This window comes from Tympanuchus pallidicinctus, unplaced genomic scaffold, assembly GCF_026119805.1.
Source record: "Tympanuchus pallidicinctus isolate F22 unplaced genomic scaffold, pur_lepc_1.0 scaffold39, whole genome shotgun sequence".
Classification (NCBI taxonomy): Eukaryota; Metazoa; Chordata; class Aves; order Galliformes; family Phasianidae; genus Tympanuchus; species Tympanuchus pallidicinctus.
Genome location: NW_026294757.1, coordinates 1,363,382 through 1,388,457, shown reverse-complemented (window position 1 = coordinate 1,388,457; position 25,076 = coordinate 1,363,382). Strand labels below are relative to the sequence as shown.

The 25,076-nt window shown below is 62.2% G+C and overlaps 3 protein-coding genes across 5 annotated transcripts; 2 read left to right on the top strand and 1 right to left on the bottom strand.

The window, feature by feature from the left end:
* Positions 1 to 510: 510 nt before the first annotated feature.
* Positions 511 to 3,929, top strand: MRPL45 (mitochondrial ribosomal protein L45). The gene is made up of 8 exons (XM_052700250.1): positions 511 to 594; positions 1,096 to 1,291; positions 1,719 to 1,836; positions 1,982 to 2,080; positions 2,688 to 2,736; positions 2,972 to 3,121; positions 3,196 to 3,369; positions 3,535 to 3,929. Exons 1-8 carry the CDS (start codon positions 550 to 552, stop codon positions 3,592 to 3,594), a joined length of 891 nt encoding a protein of 296 aa, XP_052556210.1. The 5' UTR covers positions 511 to 549; the 3' UTR covers positions 3,595 to 3,929.
* Positions 3,930 to 4,740: 811 nt separating this feature from the next.
* On the bottom strand, positions 4,741 to 12,787 carry GPR179 (G protein-coupled receptor 179). Its single transcript, XM_052700236.1, is given in 11 exon segments — positions 4,741 to 7,779; positions 7,781 to 8,233; positions 8,484 to 8,624; positions 9,312 to 9,417; positions 9,518 to 9,656; positions 9,757 to 9,995; positions 10,073 to 10,182; positions 10,602 to 10,670; positions 10,780 to 11,154; positions 11,819 to 11,927; positions 12,288 to 12,787. Coding segments are annotated over 11 exon segments (4,845 nt in total). The 5' UTR covers positions 12,767 to 12,787; the 3' UTR covers positions 4,741 to 5,154.
* Positions 12,788 to 14,034: 1,247 nt separating this feature from the next.
* On the top strand, positions 14,035 to 23,287 carry SOCS7 (suppressor of cytokine signaling 7). Of its 3 annotated transcripts, none has more exons than XR_008210451.1 (10): positions 14,035 to 14,913; positions 16,537 to 16,601; positions 17,562 to 17,666; positions 18,091 to 18,192; positions 18,513 to 18,643; positions 19,464 to 19,632; positions 20,537 to 20,665; positions 21,792 to 21,884; positions 22,138 to 22,292; positions 22,479 to 23,287. XR_008210451.1 is itself a non-coding variant. In XM_052700245.1 (10 exons), exons 1-9 carry the CDS (start codon positions 14,096 to 14,098, stop codon positions 22,256 to 22,258), a joined length of 1,776 nt encoding a protein of 591 aa, XP_052556205.1. In that variant the 5' UTR covers positions 14,039 to 14,095; the 3' UTR covers positions 22,259 to 22,292; positions 22,479 to 23,287. The 3 variants fall into 3 exon arrangements, 2 of the variants coding, with proteins under 2 accessions (XP_052556207.1, XP_052556205.1); XM_052700245.1 differs by having other exon boundaries at positions 14,039 to 14,913; positions 21,749 to 21,884; XM_052700247.1 differs by lacking the exon at positions 18,091 to 18,192 and having other exon boundaries at positions 14,038 to 14,913; positions 21,749 to 21,884.
* Positions 23,288 to 25,076: the final 1,789 nt, after the last annotated feature.

The window sequence follows — 25,076 nt, the reverse complement described above, 5'->3', positions numbered from 1 at the left end:
CACTACACATTAACCAGCTGTCCGATGGAGCAACGCTTCCTCCTGGCCAAGATCAACAGTGCCCGGGAGCACAGCCAGGAGGTGGGAGCGAGCCGAGCCAAGCCGAGCCGAGCTGAGCTGAGCCCAGCTGAGCCGAGCCGAGCCGAGCCGAGCCGAGCCGAACTGCTGGGCTGCCCTGTGGCTGCACCAGGGGGCTCAGGATGGGGTGCATGGGGGGCACGGAGGGACATTGCACGGGAGGAGCAATGAAGCAGACCCTGCATCTGTTCCACGGTGCACGAGGGGCTCCAGCACATTGCACGAGGGACGGGGAGGGGGGTGGGGGGTTGCACGGTGCCGAGCGCCCCATCGCATCACACGTGGGGGTCGGGGGAATCCCCCCCCATGGCCCGGCCGGCCGTAGGGCGGAGCCTCCCCCGCGCCCGATGGAATTTTCCACTCTCCGCCGCCACGCGGGTTCCCGCTGGCCCCGCCCCCTCCGCGCGCGCGCGCGCCGCCCGCCCCCCGGAAGCCCCGCCCCCTTTTCCCGGCGTGCCCTGCGGCAGCAAGATGGCGGCCGCCATGGCGGTTGGGCTGAGCAGGCTGGGCCGCGGGGTGCGCGGGTTGTGCGGGCCGTTAACGGGGGCTGAGGAGTCGGGCGGGGAGCGACGCGGGAAGCCGCGGGGAGCTGTGGGGATGGGGTCAGCTGCGGAGCCGGGCGGGCGGAGCGGAGCGGAGAAGAGGGGTTGGCGGTGTCTGAGCGGTCAGGCATGGGCAGGGCCTGCTCACCTCTCCTTCCCCCCATTTTCCCCTTTCCCTCCCTTTTCCCCTGATTTCCCTCCCGTTTTCCCACCTTCCTCCCCCCCCCCCTTTTCTTTCCCCTTCTTCCCCTTTCCTCCTTTCCCTTCTCCCCCTTTCCCTTTCTCCTTGCTCCCCTTTTCCCCCTTCCCCTTTTCCCCCCGTTCCCTTGGCTGTGGTTTCTGTCTCCCAGCCCAGTTCTGTGTGAGGTGATGATGACATTTCTGTGCTCTGGAGGCAAGAGGTGAAATCTCTCACTGTGTTGGTGTTGTTTCTTGACCTTTGGGCTCAGCCCGTGCTCTGTTGTTTCTCCCTTAGGCCATGGAATCACTGCTCCATCCCCCCAGAGCCATTCCAGCCTGCCTCGTTGTCCCTGTGAGGACGAAGCGGAGACTTTTTGTCCCTGAATGGGCCCGGGAGCTGCCCCCTGAAGAGAAGGAGAAGAGGCTGCAGTCCTTGGGCAGAACGTTTCCTGAGGATCGCATGGAACGGGCCTTCTACTTGGCCTGCACAGGTGGCACTTGGCTTTGGTCTCTTCTAACGGGCACAACTAAGGCAGACTAGAAGTGCTGTGACTGCATTGACAGTTATCTGCATGCAGCAAACTGAATGACTTGCTCTGCCCCGGGGGAGTGATAGCAGCTGCCCTGGTGCTGTCAGCCCTGTGTCTCCTGTTGGCCCCTTTGTACTTAGGGACCAGGAATAGCATGGGAGGCCGTGCTCCCTGCTGCTGATTGCCTTATCCTCGTACCTCAGGGCTGCAGGCAGTGAGAGCAGGCAGTAGCACAGCCTGTCAGCAGTGAGAGGTGCCCCCATTATTTGTCCCAGTGCTCCTATTTCATCCTACAAATGTTTTCAATCCTGTTTCTCCACCCCCAGCAACCAAGGCGCTGCCTCTTTGTCTCCCTGATTCCCCTCCTGACCTCCCTTCTCTCATGCAGCCAGTATCATAGACCCTTACGTCCCTCCTGAGGGCGATGCCCGCATTACTTCCCTGTCCAAAGATGGGCTGAAGCAAAGAATGGAGAAGCTGAAGCAGACTGCTGCCTCTCAGTTAGCGTATGTACCTCCTTTTCAATTAGTCTCTAGTGCTGAAGTTTTGCTCAATTTTGTCTTGCACCACAGCTGGGTAATGCAGTCGTCATCGTCCGAAACGCACAGAAGACATTTTGCATTTGCTCAGAGCTTTTTCTTGTCTTTTCAGCCTGCGGAAGGTAAAGGATCACGATCCAAATTTCAGCACTAAAACTTTCCCAGAGATGGCACAGGAGATCTATGTTGAAGCTCACAACAGTCTGGCAAAGTAAGACCCGTTCTGACCAGTGGGGTGACGTAGGACTTGCTTCTCTTTGCTTACCTGCTCTGGTTTTCCTGTCTTTGTATCCTTGTGTTTCATTGGCAACAAGTGCTTTATCTTTTGCTGCCCTCATCTGTTTGAACAGGAGGTGGCATTGGTGGTTTGGGAGACGCTTTTGCTTTTCTGAAGGAGGTTTAAGTTGCAGAAAATTTCTCTTGACCTGACTTGAAAAGGAGATCAGCTGTTGGACCGTTGGTGTTGTCAGCAGATGAGTGTGTGCTCAGGGCTGCTCAGCACCGTGCCACAGGGATTCCACTGATTCTCTCCACTTTCTAATAGAACACATTTTAATAGAACACCTTTTAAAACTGCATCATCCTCGCTTACAATTCCAAACATCAGCAGAGGATTTAGGCCACGGCTGGCCTCCAAAGGATGTCGTCGTGTCTCCCCTGCAGTCTTGTGCTCTGACTTCGTGCTGAGGTCGTAGCTGAGAGTCTCCCTTCTTCTGCTTTGCCAGAGGGTTGCAAATCGCCTGGAGAAGCAGGAATTTGGGAGTAAGCCTCTTCACAGTGCTTGTATCTGAGTAACTGGGTGTTTGTTTCACTTGCAGTTTTAACAAGCAGAAACTTCACTCCCTGGTCACAGAGCGCTGCTACCCGGTAGGTGTTTATCTGGGTGTTCCTTGATTGGGTTTAGAGAAAAGGCTGTGGAAGAGATGAGAAATTATCCCTTTTTTTTTCCTCTCACACAAATACAGTACAGACAAAACAGGAAAGCAAAGCACAGGCCTGAGCAGTAATGCAGCATTCACTCCCAACCCGCCTGTAGCAGTTTGCTTCTTCGATTCGCACCACGATGCAATTGGTGCTGACTTCTTTTTTTGTTGCTTTCCAGGACATGGTGCGTGGCAACAGGTACAAAACCATCCGGTGGAGCTTCGTGGAGTCACTGGAGCCTCCACGTGTGGTTCACATCCGATGCACCAGCATTGTGAACCAGGGCAACCTGTATGGGCAGGTGACGGTGCGGATGCACAGCAGGCAGGTGGGCCCCCCCCCCCATCCCTCCCTCCTGCCTTTCCCAGCTGATTTCAGCTCAATTCATCTTCCTCTTTGCAGACTTTGGCCATCTATGACCGCTTTGGGAGGCTGATGTACGGCGGGGAGCAGCTGCCCAAGGATGTTCTGGAATATGTTGTGTTTGAGAGGTACTTGGTCAACCCGTACGGCACATGGAGGATGCACGGCAAGATTGTCCCAGCGTGGGCTCCACCAAAGGACCCCATTGTGAAGGTAAAGCCGTGAAGAACAGCGTGGCCCCTGTCTGCAAAGTGCAGCTGCTCTGTGTTCCTTTGTTCCTCACATCAGGCAGTGCCACTGCCACAACCCTCTGCTCACCCTCCCTCATGCTCTTACTGCAGCTGCACGCCATGCTGAGTTTTGTCCTTGCTGTTTCAGACGGTGATGATTCCTGGCCCAGCCTTGGATCCCTCACAAGAGTATGAGGAAATGAAGTAGGGAATTTCAGAGCCTGAACTCGGAGAGAAGTGCAAACAACCCTGAGGGGCAAAGCAGGGAATGTCTGTGGAGGCAGCAGGACGGACGTCGCTGTGCCTTCGGTGCGCAGTCAGCAAACGAAGCAGCTTCAGAAATGGACTCCAGGCACTGAGAGACTGCCTGAAAAAAGGAGCAAGAGGGGCTTGGGAGGCGGCTCACGTGAGCTCTGAGGGCTGTGGGGCTGCTCTCCTGGCTGACTTCTGTGCTTGCACGGCTGGAGCTGCTGTCAGCACACATCTGGGCAGACGTGGGGCATGGGATAAACCTGGGGGCTCTCATTAAAGTCTGCAGCAGAAGCTGTTGGTGATTCCTTTTCCCATTCTTTCCCCCATCTGCACAAATTTCGAGTTGTTTTATTTTACCAGAAGGGCAACAAGCAGGCTTTAAATTGGTTTCTCCTGGGTGGATGCTGCAGTTGGAGTCCTGCTAAATGCGTGCTTGTTGCTGGCCATAAAACTTGTGATTCATAAGCTCGGTGTTTGTGTCAGCTAACATCAGAAGGCAGCACTTCTCACAGCTGCTGTGTTTCAAAGCATTGGCTGCAGGCACTCAGGAGCCTCGCAGCAGATGTCCTTAGTGGGAAGCTGGCACCATCCTGTGCACGTGGTGACGTTGACAGCAGGCCCTGTGCTTCTGCAGGCTGCGTGTCTGGAAGCCTCGCGCCTGAGCACTCAGCCCTTTTGTGGATGCTGTTCTGTGTTACTGCCACGCTCTGCTAGGAGAGCAGCCAGAGTTGGAATCCCCATCATCTCTTGGTAATTGGGGGTGTCACAATCTGTCTGCCTCTCCTGGAGGAACCCACTGCATGCAGCCCTCTGCTGTGAGGCAGTGCTGCAGCACACGGCGGGGGGGCTGGGGGCAGAGTAGTGTGAGCTGCCTGCTTGGTGGATGTGGCTCAGGCCTGACCTTGGGCACAGCTCTGCTCAGGTTTTGAACTAAAGGAGTGCATTTTCCAGGAGAGCAGCATTTCTTTCCAGTCTCCTCGTCACCTTTGCTGATATTTGCTGTGATTAAAGCACTGCTGTTCCTGGGCTTTCTTTACAGCCTCTCTGCTGCAGCTCATCTCTGAGCATCCCCCCCTTAATCAGCCACTGCAAGCACTCAGGATAAACATTTATTTCCTATCTGTACGCTTCCTTACACGAGTGGGTGATGGATATTTGGTGCTGGAGATCCCAATGCTCCTCCCAAGGAGAGAGGAAGCAAATGGAGAAGGGATGGTGGGATGAGCCCCGCATCCAGCAGCGCTGGGCTCTGGGCAGCTGCTCTCCTGTATGCTGCACTGCAGCTGCCCCTGCTTTGCCTCCCCCTGAGCTCACGACAGAGCTCAGCCCCATGGCGCTCGGAGCCCTGATGCCATTCAGCTCCGAACCTCTGTGATGCCCAAACAGTTCAGAGCCTGGATCTCTGACACAGGCAGCGTCGTTGCCCCTTTGCTGCAGCACCGTGGCTTTGTTGGACGCTTCCACCCCCATCCACGCAGTGCGGGCAGCTCCCTGCACCCCAGGGCTGAGCTGAGTTCTACTCACGGTCCCACGGGCAGACCTCAGCGCTGGACGCTCCTGCATCCCTCTCACCCTCCCCAGGGCTTTTCTCCCCATGGCACACAGCCACCGCTCCCAGGGTTGGGCTGCTGGGGGCTTCCGGACCCTCCTCTGCTTCCCAGGGACAGACCTCAGCTGTGCTGGGCCCCCTGTGCTGCTGTGCTGTGTGAGTTCGCCCCGGTGCCGCAGGCAGGATGCGGCGCAGCGCCCGGTGCTCCCTGACCCCAACAGGGGCCGCTCTCCTGGGCTGTTCTCCAGGGCTGCAGCTCTCCTGCCCAGCACCCGGCTCTGCTGCTTCCCAGGGGCAGACGGCAGCTCTGCTCTCTGCGCTCTCACGCTTTCTGGATCCTTCCTTCCCCGTCGCCGTGCTCAGGGCTGGCTCCTCTGCCCCCACGCTCTCCCAGGGGCACACAGCCTCACGTTGGCTGCTCCCCATCCCTGCAGCTCTGGAATCACCCAGGCTCTTTGCCTTCCTCGGAGCTCCCTCCTCCGAATCTTCCTCCCAGGGGCAGATCTCAGCTTTATCCCTGGCTCTGGGCTCCTGACCCCTCGATGTGCAGAGCTCTGCGCTCTCCCAGGGGCACACGGCCTCACGTTCCTCGCTGCCCCTCTGCTTTGCAGACACGTTTCCTCCCCTCTCTTTCTGCACACCCCGACGTGCAGCTGCGCCTTTGCCCCCTCCCGATGCGCCTTCCTGGGCTTCTCTCAGTTCCCCTTTATCAGATGGGAGAGCAGCCCCCTCCCAGGGGCAGATTTCCTCTCTGCCCCCGGAGCTCCCCAGGGTCTCCCAAGGGCAGATCTCTGCCTTTGGGCTCTCAGCACTGCGGGACACCCCCAGGCTCTCCACGGACCTTGCAGGGCTGACGAGAGCTGCCTGACGTGTGATGCGCTTCGCAGCCGCCCCAGAGCTCAGCTTCATCCTCGGCTGCTCCACAGGGGAGGTGGCCGTTTCCCAGGGGCAGATCTCCTCTTTGCTCCCCCCTGCTCCCCCCTGACTCTCCCAGGGGCAGATTTCTGCTTTGTTGACCCCCGGCCCCTCCTGTTCCTCCCAAGGGCAGATCTCCGCTTTGCTCCCACCTGATCCACCCTGTCCTTCCCAAGGGCAGATTTCAGCTTTGCTCCCCCCCGACCCCCCTTGTCCTTCTTGAGGGCAGATTTCTGCCTTGCTCCCCGCTGACCCACCTTCACTCTCCCAGGGGCAGATTTCTGCTTTGCTGACTCCTGATCCCCCCTGTTCCTCCCAAGGGCAGATCTCTGCTTTGTTCCCTCCTAACCTCCCCTGACTTTCCCAAGGACAGATCTCCTCTTTGCTGACCCCTGATCCCCCCTGTCCCTCCCAGGGGCAGATCTCTGCACTCTGGGATTTCCTTGGCTCAGCATTCCCCCTCTCAGTGCTCACTGCAGAGATCCGGGTGTCCCCTCGCCCCCCCAGACCCCCACCCCTCTCAGCCTGCTGTGCTCTGTGCTCCTCAGTCCCCCTCCACCCGGGTTTGCTGTCCCCTTTGAGAACCCTGCACACATCCAGCTGCGCTCCTCCCTGCCCCCCAGCCCCCCTCTCTGTGTCCCATGGGGAGACCCCCACCTCTGCACTCCTGCTCCTGGTGGGCAGCCCCTCGCTCCCCCCCCCACAAGCAGCAGGCTGGCTGCCACCCTTCCCCAGCGCCTTCATGGGGCTGCTTCCCACCGTTGGGACCCCCCCATTTCCCTCCTGCTGGGACGCAGACCCCCCCGGGGCACTCAGTGCTTCCCAGGGACAGACCTCAGCCCTCGGCCCCGCGCTCCCTGCACTCTGTGCTACACACAGGGCGTCAGTGCCAGAGGGCTGCATGGCCACCGAGGGTGACATCGGACCCTCACCAGCGCCCGTGCCCCCCCCGGCAGCACCATCCTTCTGTCCCTCTGCCGTCCCCTCGCTGTCCCCCATCATCGGGGTCTCAGATGCAGAGCTGGCGGTGATGCACTGAGAGGGTTCCACATCCCCATCCCGCAGGTTGGGATCTGGGCTGCTCCCTGCTGGGGGCGGCGGGGGGGTCTCTACCAGACCGGGCTGCCCCCCCCCGCCACCCTCCTCCTGCTCACGTCCCCGTTTCAGATGGCTGCTCTCTCTGCTTCCTTTCAGGCTGCGTTTCGCTCTGGAGCGGTTGATGGCTCTGATGGCAAACCCCAAACTTCTGAAAGCCTTCTGTGGGGGCGGCTTGAGGCTCGGGGGGGTCCCTGCTGTGTCCCCGGGGGGGTCGGAGGTCGGAGATTGGCCGCTATTCTGCTTTTGCCTCAGCATCTCCTCCTGGAGCAGCTCCCACGGACAAACCTCGACGGGGGTGGGGGGAGCGGAGCGCAACCCCGACGGGGGGGACGCGGGTTTCGCTGCCGTCCCCTCAGGCGGCCTCGGAGGCTCCGCGTTGTCCCCGTGGCGGTGCGGGAGGCTCTGGTAGCGCACGGGGGGAGGCGGGGGGGTCCTCTTCACCACCACCCGCACCCGCCCCGCGGGATGGGGGCCGTCCGCGCTGACGCTTTTAACGGGCGCGTAAGTGACGCGTTTCGTCCCCTTGCTGTCAACCGGGGGGGAAGCATCACGGGGGGGACCCCCGTCCGGCAGCGGGGCGGGGGGGGGTGGCAGCGGCCGGGGTTGCGGCGGTGCAGCGGGACACCCCTTCCTGCTCCGAGGGTCCCGAGGACGGGGTGACCGCGCCCGCACCGGCGCTCAGCGACTTCTGCAGAAGCACCGCGCGGAGCCGGGCGGGCTGCCCGTGCCCCCCGAGCTGCTGGGCGCTGGCCGATCTGGGCAGCAGCGGAGAGGCGCACAGAGATTCGCTGTCGGAAGGCTCCGCGCAGCCCCCCGCCGCCGCGTCCTGTGCCGGATGCTCGGAGCTGCAGGATCGGAGCTGCCCGCCCCCCTCCCGTCCCCCCCCGCCGGTACCGTCGTGCGGCCGTTTGGACGAAGAGCGGCGGCTGCCGGAGCTGCGGGCCGAGGGCGGCGCGGGGAGGTGCGGGTTGCGGGCCGCCATCCGCCTCGTCCGCAGCGTCTCCAGCTGCGCGTACAGCTGCTTCAGCTCCTCCTGGGGGGGTGGGGGACAAAAGGGGGGGAGCGCGTCCGACGGGACCGAACCGGGACCCGACGCCGCGCCCGTCCGATCCGCAGCGCCCCGCGATGCGCCCTCACCGCGTCCCCGCGAGGGGGAACCGCCCAGCCCCGTCCTCCCACCGCCCCCCCCCGCTTTGCATCAGGAGAAAGATCGCAACAGGCACCTCTTCCTGTGCGGGGCGGCACAGCGAGCGTCAAAAGAAGGTCCCGAGCGTGTCACCCACCCGGATGTCATCGGGGTCGAAGCTGCGCTCGCTCCATGCGGACGCGATGCTGCTGCTCATCCCGGAGCGCCGCGCGTCCACCTCATCCTCGTACACCTCCGCCGCGATTTCCTCCCGCAGCGGCGATCCGGCGTGCAGGAACTGCGGCGGGGCAGCATGAAAGGAGCCCCAAACACATCGGAGCCCGCGGCCACTTCCCCATAACAGCCGCCCCATAACCGCCTCTGCATTGCCTACTTCCCCATAAACCACTTGCACTGCCCACCTCCCCATATCCCACCTCCCCATATCCCACCTCCCCATAGCCACCTCCCGTACCCGTCACCTCATAATCACCACTACCCACCTTCCCATAATCATCACCCCATAGCCACCGCCTTAGAACCGCTGCCCACCTCCTCGTATCCCATCTCCCCACAGCCCAACACCCCATAGCCACCTCCCCATAGCCATCATCCCATACCCAACACCCCATAGCCACCACCTCATAACCACTGCCCCGCTGCCCACCTCCCCATATCCCACCTCCCCATAGCCACCATAACCCCGTTACCCACCTCCTCATATCCACCACCCCCCTGCCCACCTCCCCATAACCACCACCCCATAGCCACCACCTTATAACCACCACCCCACTGCCCTCCTCCTCACATCCCACCTCCCCACTGCCCATCTCCCCACAGCCACCACCCCACCGCTCACCATCCCACACCACCACCCCACGGGCCACATCTCCATAGCCATCATCCCACACCCACCACCTCCCCACAGCCACCACCCCACCGCCTCCCCATCCCCCATAGCCGCGGGCTTAGGGCCGTGCGTTACCTTGGGGACAAAAAGCAGCCCCAGGGTGACGGTGACGGTGCCGTGGGTGTGGGCGAAGCAGAGCAGCAGCATCCAGTCGGGGTGCAGCGACGGCACCGCGATGAACCTGGAGGGGGGAAGGAGGCACCGCGGGGTCCCACAGCTCCAACCCCACACCCACGGTGCAGAGGAATGCTTTGCGGCCACGTGGGCATCCCGCACCGTACCTGACGGCGTGGAAAGCGGCCGAGAGGAGCAGCTCATTGTGCAGCGCGATGCCCATATAGCGCGGCTCGTGGAAGGCGGAAGGCACCGCACGCGCAGCCCAGCACAGCGCGCTGCCCCACAGCAGGAGCAGCAGCTCGGCTGCAGGACAAAGCACACGGCATGGGCACCTCTGTGGGTACGCGGGGCAGCGGGGAGGGCTGCGGGCACCCGGGGAGGGGGGCGCTCAGCCGTCTCTCACCGACCACCATCATGTAATCCCAGCGGTCGTGGCTGCAGACGGAGAAGTGCAGCCCTCGGGCAGTCTGCGCACGGACCACCAGCGGGACGTTCCGGCCGACGTTCTCCAACGCTGCCACGGTCCACGCTGCCAGAAACCACAGCGGGGGCAGCAGCAGCAGCCCCAGAGCCCGCAACACGCGCCCGCTGGCCGTGTAGGACACACGTTGTGCTGCACGGACCAGGAACGCCCTCAGCACCCTGCGGGACACCGGGGGTGAGCGTGGGGTCGGACCTCATCCAGCATCCCAGCAGGACCCCCCCCCGTTCCCCATTACCTGTACAGTTTTAGGGTGATGGTGCCGTACACGATGGCGAAGCCCAGCACGCGCACCCAGCGCAGAGCGATGCAGCGGAAAGTGCTGGGCTTGAAGTAGAGGATGAAGACCTGTGGGGAGGGGGGGGGGATGGTGGTGGTGGTGCGGGGCTGCAGAGCCGTGCCCGTGTTCAGCGCACAGATCCCGAGGTGTCGGGGAGAAAGGGGAAAGGCAAGTGGCAGCCTGGGGACGGCCGGGCTCCCAGCCCAGCCTTTGCTCTCTGGTACACAGAGGGGGTTTGGGCGGGGGTCCCACGGCCATGAGGAGGAGGAAGGAGGTTTGGTTTCCTAAGAAGATTCTGCCCACAGCTGTCAGATCTGTGACGGCAATGCCGACAGTGCTGTGTCCTGCGTGGCGCCAGTCCTGACCCACGGCAAAGCCCCGTGGGACCCAGCTGTGCCCCATGGCAGCAGGGTGCATCCCACGGTCTGTGGGGCTTTCTGCAGGGAGGAGCGGGGGCAGCAGGGGAGGAATTTGGCCGCGCACTCACAGGGAAGTAGAGCAGCAGCGACCCGAAGAGGATCGTCTCCAGGAGCACAACGCCCGACGCCCGGATCCTCTGCGGGGACAGAGGGCCATCAGCAGCGCCCGGGGCCCGGAGGGGGGGCGGCCCTCATTTGGGGGGCGCCCGAGGAGTTGGGATCGTGAGGACCCCGCGCTGCTCTCGCCTTGCTCCGCCGGCAGTGATAAGCGAGCAGCATGCAGAGGAACACGGCCAGCATGCAGCACGCCTGGCAGCACAGCACGGCCGCACGCAACGCGCGATCCTCCTGCACCTCGCAGGGCGCATCGTCCCGGCAGTTCGCACAGCCCTCCCGGCACCGGCGGCACGCCAAGCGAGCGGCATCCTCAGGCGGCACTGCGGATGGAACGGGGGGGGGTTGGTGTCCCAAAGCATCGCCCCGTGCGCCCTGCGGGTCTTTGGGGGGGGGTCTGGGGGTCGCACGGCACGCACCTGCCCCGCCGCTGAGCCCGTAGAAGCCCGGCTTGCAGCGACACGCGTACTGCCCCAACACGAAGCCGCGGTTCTGCTGCGGGACGCACTGCGGGATGGGGGTACGGCTGCTCTGCGGGGTCGTCCCGCACTGCGCTCATAACCACACAGGGCAGCGGGGGCTGCGGCGGCTCGGTGACAGCCGATTCCCCCCCCACCTCCCCCGCAACGCAGCGGTTAAACATTTGGGAATTAAAAGTCAAAGCCTGGCACCCAAATCCCCCCCTAAAACCTAAATGGACACCTAATGCGGCGCGCTGCTAATCCGGGGGGGCGGAGCGGCCCCTAATCCATGCGGGTGGGGGGGACGGGGGGCACCTCCGGGGGTCGGGACGCCGCTCAGACCCGTCGGGTTCGCCCCGAACTCTGAGTTGGGGTGGGCGCAGCTGATGGGGGGGGTCAGCGCCAACCCCCCCGGGGATGCTCCGCCCATCGGTCCCCGCTGTCCCGACGCGGGTGGCAGCCGGGTCACCCCACGGCGCTGCCGAGGGAGGGAGATTTGCACAATAAACCGCAGAGCGGTGCGGGAGCGGCAGATGGGGGCCGGGGGGGGGCGGATCAGCACCGACGGACGGGCAGCTGGGACGGTGCGACGGGGGGAGGGGGGAGCGGGGCAGCTCCACTGCGTGAGGGGATCCGACAGGGCTCTAGAAGGTGGGGGTGGGTGCTGGGAAGTGGGGGGTTTAATGCTGGGATCGGTGCGGTCTGGGTACCTGGGTGCTGTTGAGGTCGCAGCGGTGGGTGCCCGCGAACCACCCCGTCCCGCTGTCGCATTGATCGATGCCCACATCCCGCAGCTCGATGTCCACCCGCACGGCTCCCCTACAAAACCGCGATGGGGTCAGACCGGGAGGGGGCACACGGGAACCGGGGGGTTGGAGGGGGAGCAAACAGCGATGGCAGAGCCGGGTGCCGGGACACAGAGCCATCTGGGGAGGTCCTGCCCCTCGGGAGGGTCTCACATCCACACTTGCACAGCACTGCACACACGTGCATGCACAGCAACACGCGTGTGTCTCCCAGCATCCCCCAAAGATGCACATGCATGCACACACATATTCATGCACTCACACACGCGCACACAGCTGCACAAACACGCTTCCCAACACGCACACACACGCAAACACAAATGCATGCACACAAACACACTCCCCCCCTCCCGCACTCCCCCTTCTCACTCACTTGAACTCGGGGCTGAGGTCGGGCTTCAGCCCATAGAAGGCAGCAGACAGAGCGACGGCCCAAACGGGGACGAATTTCCCATCTCGGCACTCGAGGAACGGCTGCGACCACCGCACGTGGCCCGGCCCCGCCACGTACCCATCGCCCCGCCGCCACTTGGGGGTCTCCATGGAGCGCAGGTCGTTGCTCAGCACCCGTTTGCGGAGCGGAGGACCGCGCCGTTCCCGCAGCTCCGCCACCCATTCGCCATCCGAGCTGCGGTTCCCCGGCGCGGACACGTCCCGAAGGTGGATCTCCCCGTCGACGGCCGTGGCTTGCAGCACCAGGCGGGGGGAGGGGGCAGCCGGGTGGGCGTCCAGGGCCAGCAGGGAGCGGCGCGCCCATGGATGCCCCCCCGCCAGGCTGCGAGTCAACGCCTGGTACCATTCCACGTCCTCGGCCACGCTGGCCTCGCGGAGGTCGTTGCCCTGCAGCAGCATGTTGAGGAAATTGGCCGCCTGGGTCAGAGCTTCGGGGGCGGCCCGCAGGGCGGCTCGCAGCGCCGGTGGGGGGTCGGGCCCCGGGGGTCTCAGCGCGGCGCTGCGGCTGCAGTTGGTGAGGGCCAAACGCCGCGCGTCGCCCGTCCGCAGGAAGGAAAGAGCCGCGGAACCCTCCGGGTCCCCCCGCGGATCCGTCGGGGGGTCGTCGGGGGGCGGCGGAGCCCCCGCCCGCAGCGGCAGAAGCAGCAGCAGCAAGAGGAGGAGAAGGAAGGCGGCCGGAGCGCCCCAGAGCGGCGGCCCCCCCGTGGGGGTCATGGTGGCACGGTGCCCGCGAGCCGCGCTCCGACCGCCGCCTGTTTTCCTCCTTCGCAGACGTCACGGCCCCACGCTGCGCTCTGCGCTGCTCCGACCGCCCCGACCCCCCCGTCCCCGTCCCCCGCCCGTCCCCACCCGGTGCTGCCGTCGGGCTCCGGTTCCGCCGCGGGGAGCTCAACCTCCCCCCCACCCTCCGCCGGATCGGCCGTGACGGAAGAGCATCCCGACGGGCCGCCATGGCAACCGGGTGCCGGCCCCACAGCCTCACAACCCCATATCCCCGCATCCCACTGCCCTGTCATCCCAGTATCCCAACATCTCAGCACCCCATTACCCCAGAAACCCGTGATGCCAACATCCCAGCATCCCCACGTCCCGTTATCCCTGCGTCCTGTTATCCCAGCATCACAGCACCCTGTTATTCCAGTGTTCAGTTATCTCAGCATCCCATTATCTCGGCACTTCTGCTCTCAGCATCCTCACATCCCGCTTCCCATCCCCCCAGCACCCCGTTATCCCAACATCCCAGCATCCTGTTATCCCAGTATCCCAGAACCCAGCATACCATAATCCTGCTCCCCCTCTCCCCTTCAGAGGATGCCGAGTGCCCCCAAAACACGCATGGACGGATGTGGGGAGGGGGGGCACGCAGGGCAGCGTGCAGCTCGGGATGGGGGGCGTCCGGTTCCCTCCTGGCTGAGAGGGGAAACCGAAGGTGCAGGAACGGCAGCGCCGTGCCTCAATTTCCCCACTCGGCCGAGGGGGCGTGGCCTCAAGGGCGTAGGCGTGGCCTCGCAGACGATGGGCGGTGCATGGAGGGGGCGTGGCCATGTGCGTTATGGGCGTGGCCTCGGGGATAGCGGACTGGAGCCTGGTGAAGGGGCGTGGCCAAGACCGGAAGCTGAGGGGCGTGGCCACGTGCGGTCTGCCCGCGGAGGAGGGAGCGGCGGCGGCGGCCGTGCGGGGGGCGGCGGGACCGCTCCGCTCCCGGGGCGCCATGCGGCGGCCGTAGCGATGCAGCGCGTCGAGCTGCGCGACGGGGAGGCGGCGGCCGCGGCTTCCTACCGGGTGCTCAGCCGCCTGCTGGGCTATGGGGCCGGGCCGGAGGCGGGGGCGGCCGGCGGCCCCGGTAGCGGCGCGGCGGTTGCGGGGCCGCCGGGCCCGGGCGGAGCGCGGTTGCCGCTCCCCCTCCCCGCTCCGGGAGGGGCCGCTCGGCCGCCGCCGCAGCTGATGGTGTTCCGTAACGCTGCCGAGGGCCGGCCCGGAGAGGAGGAGGCGGGCGGCGGGGAAGGCCCGGCGGGCGGCCCCGAGCTGCTGTGCCCGCGGCATCGCTGCGCGTTGGAGCCCAAAGCGGCGGCGGTGGCGGCGGGGGGCGGCTGGGGGCCGCCGGGGGGGCTGGAGCTGCAGCTGGCGGCCCTGGGGCTGCGGCCCCCGACGCTGGGAACCAAGGGCCCCGCAGCCTGCCCGTGTCTCGGGCCGCCCGCCGCCGAGGAGACGAGCGACGCGCTGCTGGTGCTTGAGGCGCTGGAGCCCGACGAGGCCGAGAGCTGCTCCGAGGAAGAGCCTGGCAGCCCCGGCGCCGCAGACCCGCAGGAGCCGCCCCGCGGAGCCTCCGCCGCGCGGAGAGCCGGGCCCGGCCCCGGGGCAGCGGGAGGAAGGAAGGGATCGCTGCGGGTCCGCCTGAGCCGCCTCTTCCGCACCAAGAGCTGCAGCGGAGGGTCGGCCCCCGGGGACGGGAGCGGAGGGAGTCGGCGGGGAGCGGAGCTGACGGCCTCGGCGCACAGCCTGAGCGACGGCGGAGGGGCCCGGGGCCGCGGGCAGGAGGAGGGCAGGTACGGAGCGGAGGGACCGCGGGTTTCGGGGCTGCTGGGGGGGCAGGGATGCGCGGGCGGTGCGGGAGGGGCCGTGGAGCCCCGTGGCCAAATCAGGAGAGCGGCTTTTGGAGGGATGTACGGGGGTCTGCGCGCCTTCCTGCGGCGTAGAGGGCTTCCCTGGGGGTCGCAGCTGGGAATGCTGGAGGTGCTGATCCCGCAGCTCTGCGCGGTGCTGCTGGGCTCTGTGGCTTCAGCAAAATGCAGTGCTCCATCCCTGCAGGTGGATGGGATCCTGGGCAGCCTTTGGGGAGCACCCAGGCTGTGGCGTGGCTCGGAACTGAGTGGGCTGTAAGGTTCCCTCCCACCTCATCCCCTTTAGGGTTTGGGTTCTGAGCTGCTCCCTCCAGCTCTGCACCCCATGGCCACTGTGTCCCCCTGGTGTGGGGCTGCCAAGCTGTCGTGGAGGGGCACAGCCACCAGTCACTGCCTGGCACTGCCGACAGCTGGCCCTAATCCCTTGCATCACAGAGGACACGTGGTTTGGCTCAGCAGTGCACGGAGACCATGCGAGTCCTCCCACATCGCCCCATCCAAACATCAGGGTGTCCCTAATGGTAACCTGTGGTCTATGGGACATTGCAGCCCTGAGATCAGGGGGCACAAAAGCAGCAGCAGCTCCATCACAGCCACGGAGCTGCTGTGCTTTTCCCCGGTCAGCACAGTGCTGCTGTTCTACCAGAGGTTACTTCAAGGTGCCTGATGCAGCAGCTGTTGTGGTTCAGGGCCTCAGAAAAGGCAGAGCTTTCCAGGAGTGCCCTCCTGCCCAAGAGCTCAGAGCTGCTGCAGTGCTGCTCCTCGTGCTGCAGCGTAAGGCTTCTCTCTGAAAGCTGCATCCGTGGGGCTGCTCTTCTTGCACCTGCAGCCCAGGGTTGGTGCAGGTTTAGCAGTGGTTCTGCGGTCGGCTCAGCAGCCCAGGCTTCTGAGTTGGAGGGCCGACCTGACCTTGTTTGGTACTTCATCTCTGTGCAATGGTGGTGTGGGAAGGCTGTGGTTGTGCTGCGTGGCTCTGGTTGGCGAGGGCAGCTCTCATCCTGCTGCAGGTGTTGGTCTGAAGTCTGTTTTTGAGGAGCGTGTGGCTGATCGCCGATGAATCGTCCTCCTTTGGGAGCTGGGGAGCAGCTGAACCCCCAAACAGGCACGAGAGACCTGAAAAGGAAGCAGTTGGATGAGCTTTTATATATTGAGATGAGTTCCCTCAGCTCCAGGTTCAGCAGAGTGCTGCCTAAGTGCCTGTGATCATGCAGTGTGTTTGAGGCACACGGCAGAGTTGGGTTTGGAGCAGCAGCGCTGCCTGTTGTGAAACAGCTTCTTGGCTCCAGCAACCACACTTGCTTGGGGTTTTCTTTCCTAAGACTTGATTAATCACCTTGCCAGAGATTTGCTTAGCAGCAGGACGGAGCCCTGGCCTTGCTGGTTGGCTGTCCTACTTAAACCAGAGCTCTGCTCCAGGGGTTGGATCAGCACATGCTGCTGTCTGCAGGCTGGGTGCATCCTGCTGAGGGTTCTCCCAGCCCGAAAAAGATCGAATGAAGCCCGTTCATGATTTCATCCCCCTCCCCCATTATTTTGTATTTCCAACAGGAAACACAGACTGACAAGAACTCAAAGTGCCTTTTCCCCGGTTGTTTTCAGCCCCCTCTTCACAGGTAAGGATTTGAAGGGGCTGCACTCTGGTCTTCTGGAGGGCAACGTGTGCTGAGCGCTGCAGGATTCAGGCAGATTCCTGGGTGCCACGTGTGTTCATTGAGCAGCAGGGCTGCTCGAAGCCAGGGCTGCTCCTGCTCTATCAGCTGTTGCTGGGGGAAGATGGGAGCGTAGGGTTTGTAGTTCCTGCACCTGCTGGCACCTCAGCACCTCTCAGCTTCCTTTGAAGCAGCCCAGCATTACCTGGACGCTGTTGGCAGGGTGTGGAAATGAAAGAGCATCTGCATGCACACGTGTGCATCTACACCCACAGAGCCCCGGGGGAAAGCACCTCGGGTAAGGACTGCACCTAAATACCCCTCTAATGATACTGATTAATGGGCAGAGAGCTTTCACAGGCAGGAGGAAGCTGAGTCAGTGCTGTCCTATGCTGAGTGTCAGGGCAGGTTGCAGGAGGTCGGGGAGCTGCTGCTGTTGCTGCTGCTGGAGGACATCTGGGGGGGGTTGAAGTGGTCTCTGAGGCTGTGGGTGCAGAGATCTCGGTGCTGCTGGTGGCTGGCAGCTGGTTGGGCTGAATTCTGACCGACGCCTCCGTTGTGGCAGCGGCACTTTGGTTGTTGGCAGTGCTTCTTTATTGGGGCAATGCTGAGGCTTTAAGTGGGGTTTGATGGCTTCGTTTTTTCTCCCACGATTTTGGAGTAAACTTAAGCTTTCCCACTTTACCTTGGACGTCTTCATATCGTTGCTTTCCCCAGGCTCTGTTCCAGAGCCTTTAGGCTCTATCCCACTCCCTTGTGAACGTCAAGAGTTGATCCCTTCATGGCCTGTAGGCTGAGATGTATTTCTCTTAAACCACCCGACCTGCATGCAAAACCTGACCAAGAGCTGACGGGATCTGCTGCCCCTTCCCCTGCCCCTCTGCCTCCCCTGGTGCTCACAGTTTTCCCTCTGCCATCCTCCAGGTGAAACGGTGTCTCTGGTGGACGTGGACATCTCTCAGAGAGGACTGAGCTCCCCTCACCCCCCGACTCCACCGCCGCCTCCGCGCCGAAGCCTCAGCCTGCTGGGTACGTGGTCTGTTTGGGTGCAGGGCTTCTCTCTGCTGCCCCACAGCGTTTCTTGCTGCTCCTCCATAGCATCAGCATCTTCAGTAGGTCCCTGCTGTGCTTCACACTTTGGGGACCATGAGCTCTTTGTGCTCAGGATGCCCTGCTGAGCGCACATCGCGTGTGCCAGGGAGGCAAAACCTGCTATAAACACCTGCCTTGTGCTGCAGGCTGCGTGCATGGAGGTAGCCAGGCTGGAAAACTAACTAACTCCTATGCTTTAAGGGTGCAGGCTGCTGGGCTGCTCCCAGAAGCTGGTGGAGCATCACAAGCTCCATCTCCTGCTCCCCCTCCGGTGCTCAGTGCCAGTTTGCTCATTGCCAGCAGCGCAGAGCTCGCTTGCTTTCCTTTCATCTGAATGCCTCTTGCCTCTGTTCTCTCCTAGATGATATCAGTGGGACGCTGCCTGCATCTGTCCTAGTGGGTCCGATGGGGTCTTCCCTGCAGTCTTTCCCTCTGCCTCCGCCTCCTCCGCCCCACGCCCCAGGTCAGAGCAGCTCTGGGGCTTCCTTTGCACTTCCCCTTTGGTTTCCTGCCCTAAAGGACCCAAAGGACCTTTAATTGGCCCTTTGTGTTGGGATGGGTTAATTCCTTCCTTTGGTGCTTTTCCCTTCCCTCCCAGCTAGCACAACAAACAGCAGGTGAAGGTGCTGAGTCACCTTGGAAGAGCTGTTTGACACCTCACGAGGATGCTGTCCTCCTGTCTGTCAGTCCAGCTTCCTCCTCTGCCTGCTGCATTGGGAGCTGAGCGCTCTGGGGCCCGAGCAGCTCAGCACTGACTGCACTGTGCTGTTCCTCCCTCTGCAGATGCCTTCCCCCGCATCGTTCCCCTCCGACCCACAGAAGCAGCACCCAGCCAGCCCACCCCCCACCTCCAGTGCCCTCTGTACCGCCCGGACTCCAGCAGCTTTGCAGCCAGCTTGCGAGAGCTGGAGAAGGTGGGATCTGCATGGGGAGATGTGGGGAGGGAAGGGCAGTGGGGCAGGGCTCTGCGTTTTGAATCGTGTTGTGAGTGAGTGGAATGATTTGGGTTGAGAGGGTTTGACCCCTATACAGGCTGCCCGGAGCCCCATCTGGGTCTATGGGCACTTGCAGGGATGGGGCACACAGCTCTCTGGGCAGCCCGTGAGCCAGAGCCCTGCCACCCTCAGAGTCTTGAATTTCCACCTCACATTTGGCCTAAATCTCCCCTCTTTCACTTGGAAGTCATCCCCCCCTTGTCCTATCACTGGCAGTCTGTGTGAGAAGTCGCTCTCCCTCCTGTTTATAAGCTCCCTGTAAGTGCTGGGAGGTGAGTTTTCCCCAGAGCCTTCTCCAACAAGCCCAACACCCTCAGCCTTTCCACAGGAGAGGTTGCTCCAGCCCTCTGGGAGCTGCTTTTGGTGTTGGCTGGGGGCACAGAGTTGAGGCAGGACCAGAAAACACCCCCCAGTGAGGTCCTGGGCGAGTGAAGGAAGGCATCTCGTGTTCTTTCCCCACTTCTGGGTGGTAAATGCAACGGTGGATGCCGACCTGTGTGACCTGGTGTAGGGAACCTGCTTTGGCAGGGGGGTTGGACTCGATGATCTCTGCAGGTCCATTCCAACCCCTACAATGCTGTGATTCTGTGATCCAGGAGCAATGAGTCCACGCTTGGGATGAATAGAAGCAGGAAATTAAATTTAGGTATAAAAGTGAATTAACGAGAGCGGATATTGGCCGTGCCTGCAGTCCTTGCTCACTAGCAGCCTGCCGACGTGGCCTGTCTCGTTCCTGCAGTGCGGGTGGTACTGGGGACCCATGAACTGGGAGGACGCAGAGATGAAGCTGAAAGGGAAACCAGACGGATCCTTTCTGGTGAGGGACAGTTCCGACCCCCGTTACATCCTGAGCCTCAGCTTCCGATCGCAGGGCATCACCCACCACACCAGGATGGAGCACTACAGAGGTGAGGGCTGGGGGTGGCTCTGGGGTGCTCTGAGCTCAGGCGCCCTTCCCTTTGCTCCAGCTGCATCCCTGGAGCAGCATCAGTGGCTTCAGCCCTGCTGCGATGGCCTTGTGCTGAGTGTGCTGCAGCAGAGTGGAAAACTGCAGAGCTGAGCACTCTGCTGGACCGATGGGGATGAGAAACGGTGGGGGCTGAGGGAATGGTGAACAGGTAACTGCTCGACCTTCAGGTTTCAGGTAGATGCGAGCAAGAAATTGGGATTTTTGTCTTTTTTTAATAGGAGAGCTGAGCAGGCAGCCCAGGGAGGCTGCTGGTGTTTGTGCAGTGACCCTGCTGGGATTGCATCTGCTTGCCACCTCTAAGGTGGTGATGCTTCAGACCCTTCAGATCGGAGCTCGCTGGCTCCCAGTGCTCAGTGGGCTCTCCTGTTCCTCCAGTGCTCTGCCCGAGGGTCTTCCCCAGTGAAGCAGGATGGAGCTGTGAGCTCAGTGCAGCCCTTCTGCTGGCTGTGAGTGCGGCGCTGCCTCTTCCACATGCTGCAAAGCCAGGGATGTTTTTGCTCATCCACGACACCACTGGGCAGGAATATGATGCTGGAGACCTACGGTTTGGCTGCAGCTCCATAGCAGGGAGTGCTGCTCCCTGGTGCAAGAAGCAGGCAGTGCCTGCTTGCATGCAAGAGAACGGTCTGGCCAGAGGCTTCAGCCTATGTAGGGATCTGCATGCAGCTAGGGGGCCTGCTTTCCTGCTCTGCAGTCTCATTGCTTGCCATTGAAGCTGAACGTGCCCTGTTTGAGGCTGCAGAGCTGACTGGGAGCTGCCACCCAGCCTACGGCCGAGTGTGGATCTCCTGCAGCCAGCAGCAGCTCCCTGGTGATGTGAGACTCCTGTGTCCTGTTGGCAGGGACCTTCAGCCTGTGGTGCCATCCCAAGTTTGAAGACCGCTGCCAATCTGTGGTGGAGTTCATCAAGAGAGCCATCATGCACTCCAAAAACGGGAAGTTTCTGTACTTCCTCCGATCCAGGGTTCCAGGTGAGCATCCCAACAGGGCCGAGGGGCAGCTCCTGCTGTGGGTACAGACGGCAGCGTGCCAGGAGCATCCTGTGCTTGAGACAGAGAGCAGAGCTTGGAGAGGGGCTGGGAGGCATCTTAGGATCTGTTCCCTTGAAAATGGGGCTCTGTGGGAGCTCTGGGTGCATCCCTGAGCAGATTTGCTCTGGGTGCCATTCTGAGAGCCACCCTAGGGTGTAATGCCCCACACTGCTGCCAGATCTTCCCTGGGGGGGTTGGTGCTGAGCTCTGCAGCTCCCTGTTGAGCCCTGAGTGCGGTGCTGCTGCTCGAGGAGGGGATGTTCCCTGTATTCCCTATGCTGTGTCCCTGCTGTGCTGGCTGAGCTCCCAGAGGCAGATTCCTTTCTGGTAGGAGAGTCAGAAGGAGGGGGGGGGGGAGGAATCCAGCCTTCAATTGACGGCTGTTCTTTGCTTTCTCAAAAGCTGGCTCGCAGCATCCTGAGCTGCCCGCAGCGGTTCTGAGCCCATCTTAGTGTGAAGAGCTTTCCCTTTTCTCCTTTTGCTCCCTGGTCCTCAGAGACAAGCCAGCAGGAGGGGGCAGGAGCGTTAACCGGCTTTGAATCCTTCTGTGAAGGTGGATCAACCTCGTGCAGTGAATGAGCCCAGCTCCCAGACATCCTTCCTGCTGCTGCTGCCCACCTCCGGGCTGTGGGGCTCAATTGTTGCCCATAAGTCGGGGGGGAGGGCACAACTCCTGCGTGGGGGATGGGGGCTGGCACAGCTCTGCTCTGCCTTTGTGCCCGGCCTCGTGACCTCAGGAATGAGCAGCTCTCGTGCTGACCGAACCCACAGCTTCGTAATGCCTCAACGCAGCCCTTCCAGGGGCTGTGCAGAGCAGAGCAGAGCATAAGTGCTGCCTGCAGCCCCTGCCCCCTCTCCCTTTGGCTTCGCTCTGCTTCCTTCTGAAGCCTGTTGCACCTCAGTGCAAAGTGATGCTTTGGTGGGGGGGGGGGAGGTGGCACGGAGCCCTGCCCTGCAACTGCTGCTTCCTTTGCAAGACGCTGAAAGGCCGACGCTGCTTTTTGTGGTTTTAACCCCCTCAAGGTCTCCCTCCGACGCCTGTCCAGCTCCTGTATCCCGTCTCCAGGTTCAGCAATGTCAAATCTCTCCAGCACCTTTGCCGTTTTCGGATCAGGCAGTTGGTCCGGATCGACCACATCCCTGAGCTGCCGCTGCCTAAGTAAGCCAGCATGGAGCTGTGGGTCTGGGGGGGGTTGGGGTTGGATCCTGCTGCCTCCCCCCCCCTCGCTGGGGTCGGGCAGAGCACACAGCTCTCAGCTGGGAGGGGGTAAAGCTGCTTCCTTTTGGGGGTGGCAGGAGGGAGGCACAGCTGAGCACTGAGGTGCTGCCATGGGGGGGGGGGGGGAGCGGTTCTGGTTCTCCTACAGCTGATGCTCTCCTCCCCCATCCCCCCTTGAAACCCCCCCCCTCAGGCCCCTCATCTCCTACATCCGCAAGTTCTACTACTACGACCCGCAGGAGGAGGTTTACCTGTCCTTGAAGGAGGCTCAGCTCATCTCCAGACAGAAGCAGGATGCTGAATCCTCCACGTAGCGAGGCCGCCTCGCCCTCCTTGCCGTCGCTGATGGTACGTCGTGCTGCCCCCCCCCCCCCCCCCCCCCCCAAAAATAAAGGGGGGCTGCTTTGCCCTTCGCGCCGCTTCCCCTCGGGGTTGGGATCGGGCACTGAGGCTCCGTTGCTTTCTGCTGCTCTCTCATGGCACAGCATTGACTGATCCCTTCCTCATCTCTTTTCTCCCCCACGACCCCCCCAGGAATTTGGTGATGCCATCCGGTCCCCCCAGGTCTGGCTGCAGTGGGGGGGATGAGGCCCACGAAGGTGCAGCTTCTGCAGCACCGCTTTGGAGGAGAGAAGAAGGGTCCCACAGTTCCCAGCCACCAAGCAGAGCAGGAGGGGACCCCCACGATGGGGGGGGGGGGGGGGCTGTGAGCAGAGCCCCACGGACTGCGTGCAGAACAAAGAATGTCATGGCACTATGGAGGACTTTTAAAACAAAAAGGTTTATTTTATTTATTTTTTTTTTTGACATCTTCAGGTTTTGGGGTTTTTTTTTTTTTTTTGGTTTATTTTCAGAAATTAACCGAGTTCTTCATCATCAGCTTCCTTGGGAAGCTTTCAAGGGGGAGATGAGCTGCGAGCGCGGCGTGGGATCGACCCCATTGCTTTTCTGTTGGGGTTGGGGTGCAGGCAGAGAGCTGCATGGGGCCAGGATCAGCTCCCCCCCCCCTCCTTTCCATCCCCCCCCCCAATGGCATCAACTCCACCCTGGGATGCAGCACAGCCCCGTGCCTCTCAGAGCAGCATTGAGAAGCCGCCCCGTTGCGCCCCTGCTCCAAGCGCTGCTGCAAAGGGGGCTCAGCATCGCTCTCCCCCCATCTTCAACGTGGGGGAAGGGGGGGGGGGGATTTAAAAAGGATTTGGCTTCCAGGTGACCCCCAAGGATCTTGAAAACCTGCTGAAATACCTCACTGCCTGCTGGGCGCTGTGCTGGGGGGGCGTTGAGGCTGAGGGCTGCTGCTGCTCCTCTGCACCCCCCTTCCACGCTGCAGCTCATCGTGGGATGCACTGAGCTGCTTTTGGGGGCAGAAAGAAGGACAAAGAGTCATTTTCACCCCACGCTGTGCTGGGGGCCCCATAGCTCTGCACTGCTGTGGGGAGGGGGGGGGGTGTCTCCTGTTGGGAGCCCCCATAGGCAGCAGCTTTGGGGGAGGAGGGCTGAGCCAGAGGAGGGCAGCTTTGCCTCATTCCCTTCTGTTTTATTTTTATGGTTGTTTTTTTTTTGTGTGTGTGTGTGCTTAATTTATTAAAATAGTCACCGTATAATTTATTTTCGTAAAGTATATTAAAGAAAAAAAAAAAATAATTACTTAAATGGGTAAAAAGTAAAAAAGAAGGAAAGAGAAACCCAAGCAGCCTTGGGGGCCCCTCTGTCGGATGGAGAAATGATGGGGTTGGGGGTGGTATTTTTTTTTTTCTTCTTGTTATAATGCAACAAATGCACTGTGGGTGCGTTTGGTTATTTTGGGGAGGGGGGGGCTGTACCAGGGGGGGTCCTGTCTGTATATATTGTATTCATAGGCATGTTTGAGGGGGGTGGAGGGGGGGGAGGTGAGTGATGCTGTGGGTTTTTGGGGCAGCTGTGTGCAGTTCTTTTGTATGTTGTTATTGGGGGGGGGGGGTTGAGGTTTGTGTTTGTAATTCCTTTTTATTGTCGTTTGACAGATGGATTTTTTGTTGGGTTTTTTTTTTTGGGGGGGGGGGGGAAGGGGAGAGAGTCTGGGGGTTTGGAATAAAGTGATGGAAATGGTGCTGTTGTGGGGGCTGAGTTTGGGGGGGGGGGTAAAGGGTTCGGGGAGGGGGATCCTGGTGGGGGGGGGGTGCTAAGGAGGCTGAATTGGGGGGGGGGCCTGAAGGGTGGGGATCAGGGGGTCCCGGGGGGGGGGGGGGGCTAAGGAGCGATGGGCTTTGTGGGGAGGTGGGGTGGGGTCCTGAAGAGAGGAGGGGGGTCCTAAGGGGTGAGGGTCTTTGTGGGGGAAGGGGTTAAGGACTGAAGGTCGTGAGGGGGGTCCCAGAGGATGGGGGGGATTCATGGGGTCTGAGGGATGGAAGGGGGGGGTGATGGGGAGGGGTGGTCCGTGGGGCGGGGAGGATTCGGGTGACGAGAGAGATGGGAGGGGGGGGGGGTTCACGTGGGTCGGGGGATCCCGAGGGTGGGGGTCCCTATTCCTGCCCCCCCCCCCCGCCGCTCCTGTAGCGCTTTGATCGCCCCCGGCTCTGCAGATCAAAGCGGGGAGCGACAGAATGGGGCCGGGATGAGCGGCACCGCCCCCCTCTCACCCCCCCCCCCCCCCTTTTCCCGCAGTACCGCCCCCCAACCAACCCCCCCCCCCCCCCCCTCGGGCTTCTGACACGCTCCATTTCCCCCCCCCCCCCCCCCCAATAATCCGGAGCGGGAACGGAAGGAGATGGGGGGGGGGCCGAAAACGGGGAAAACCCCTTTTGGGGGGGGGGGGGGGGTGGCATAGAGCGCCTTTGTCCGCCCGCTGCCGCCCCCCCCCCCACGGAGGAGCCCCAATATGGCTGCGGCGCTCCGTTTATTTGCATCTGAAAAGCAGCCCCCGCACAAAAGGAGCTTTTCCTCCCCCAACGCCCCTCCCCATCTCGGCCCCTCTGATGGGGGGGGGTCCCCAACCGACCCCCCGTAGTCCGGCACTGCCTCGAGCGGCTCTGCCCTAAAGATGGGAGGGGGAAGGGGGGACATTCTGTTTTCTCTGGGGGGAGGGGAAAGGGAGGGGGGAAACTGAGGCAGTGTGGGGCCGTACAGAGGGACATTGGGATGCGCTATGGGGCT

What these genes read in the sequence shown, in the direction of transcription:
- MRPL45 (XM_052700250.1), top strand. Translation starts at nt 550, where the DNA reads ATGGCGGCCGCCATGGCGGTTGGGCTGAGCAGGCTGGGCCGCGGG. An exon ending in CTTCTACTTGGCCTGCACAG is followed by an intron (nt 1,292 to 1,718) that starts GTGGCACTTGGC and finishes TCTCTCATGCAG; the next exon opens with CCAGTATCATAGACCCTTAC. An exon ending in TCACAGAGCGCTGCTACCCG is followed by an intron (nt 2,737 to 2,971) that starts GTAGGTGTTTAT and finishes GTTGCTTTCCAG; the next exon opens with GACATGGTGCGTGGCAACAG.
- SOCS7 (XM_052700245.1), top strand. Translation starts at nt 14,096, where the DNA reads ATGCAGCGCGTCGAGCTGCGCGACGGGGAGGCGGCGGCCGCGGCTTCC. An exon ending in CAGGATGGAGCACTACAGAG is followed by an intron (nt 19,633 to 20,536) that starts GTGAGGGCTGGG and finishes TCCTGTTGGCAG; the next exon opens with GGACCTTCAGCCTGTGGTGC. An exon ending in CCTGAGCTGCCGCTGCCTAA is followed by an intron (nt 21,885 to 22,137) that starts GTAAGCCAGCAT and finishes CCCCCCCCTCAG; the next exon opens with GCCCCTCATCTCCTACATCC.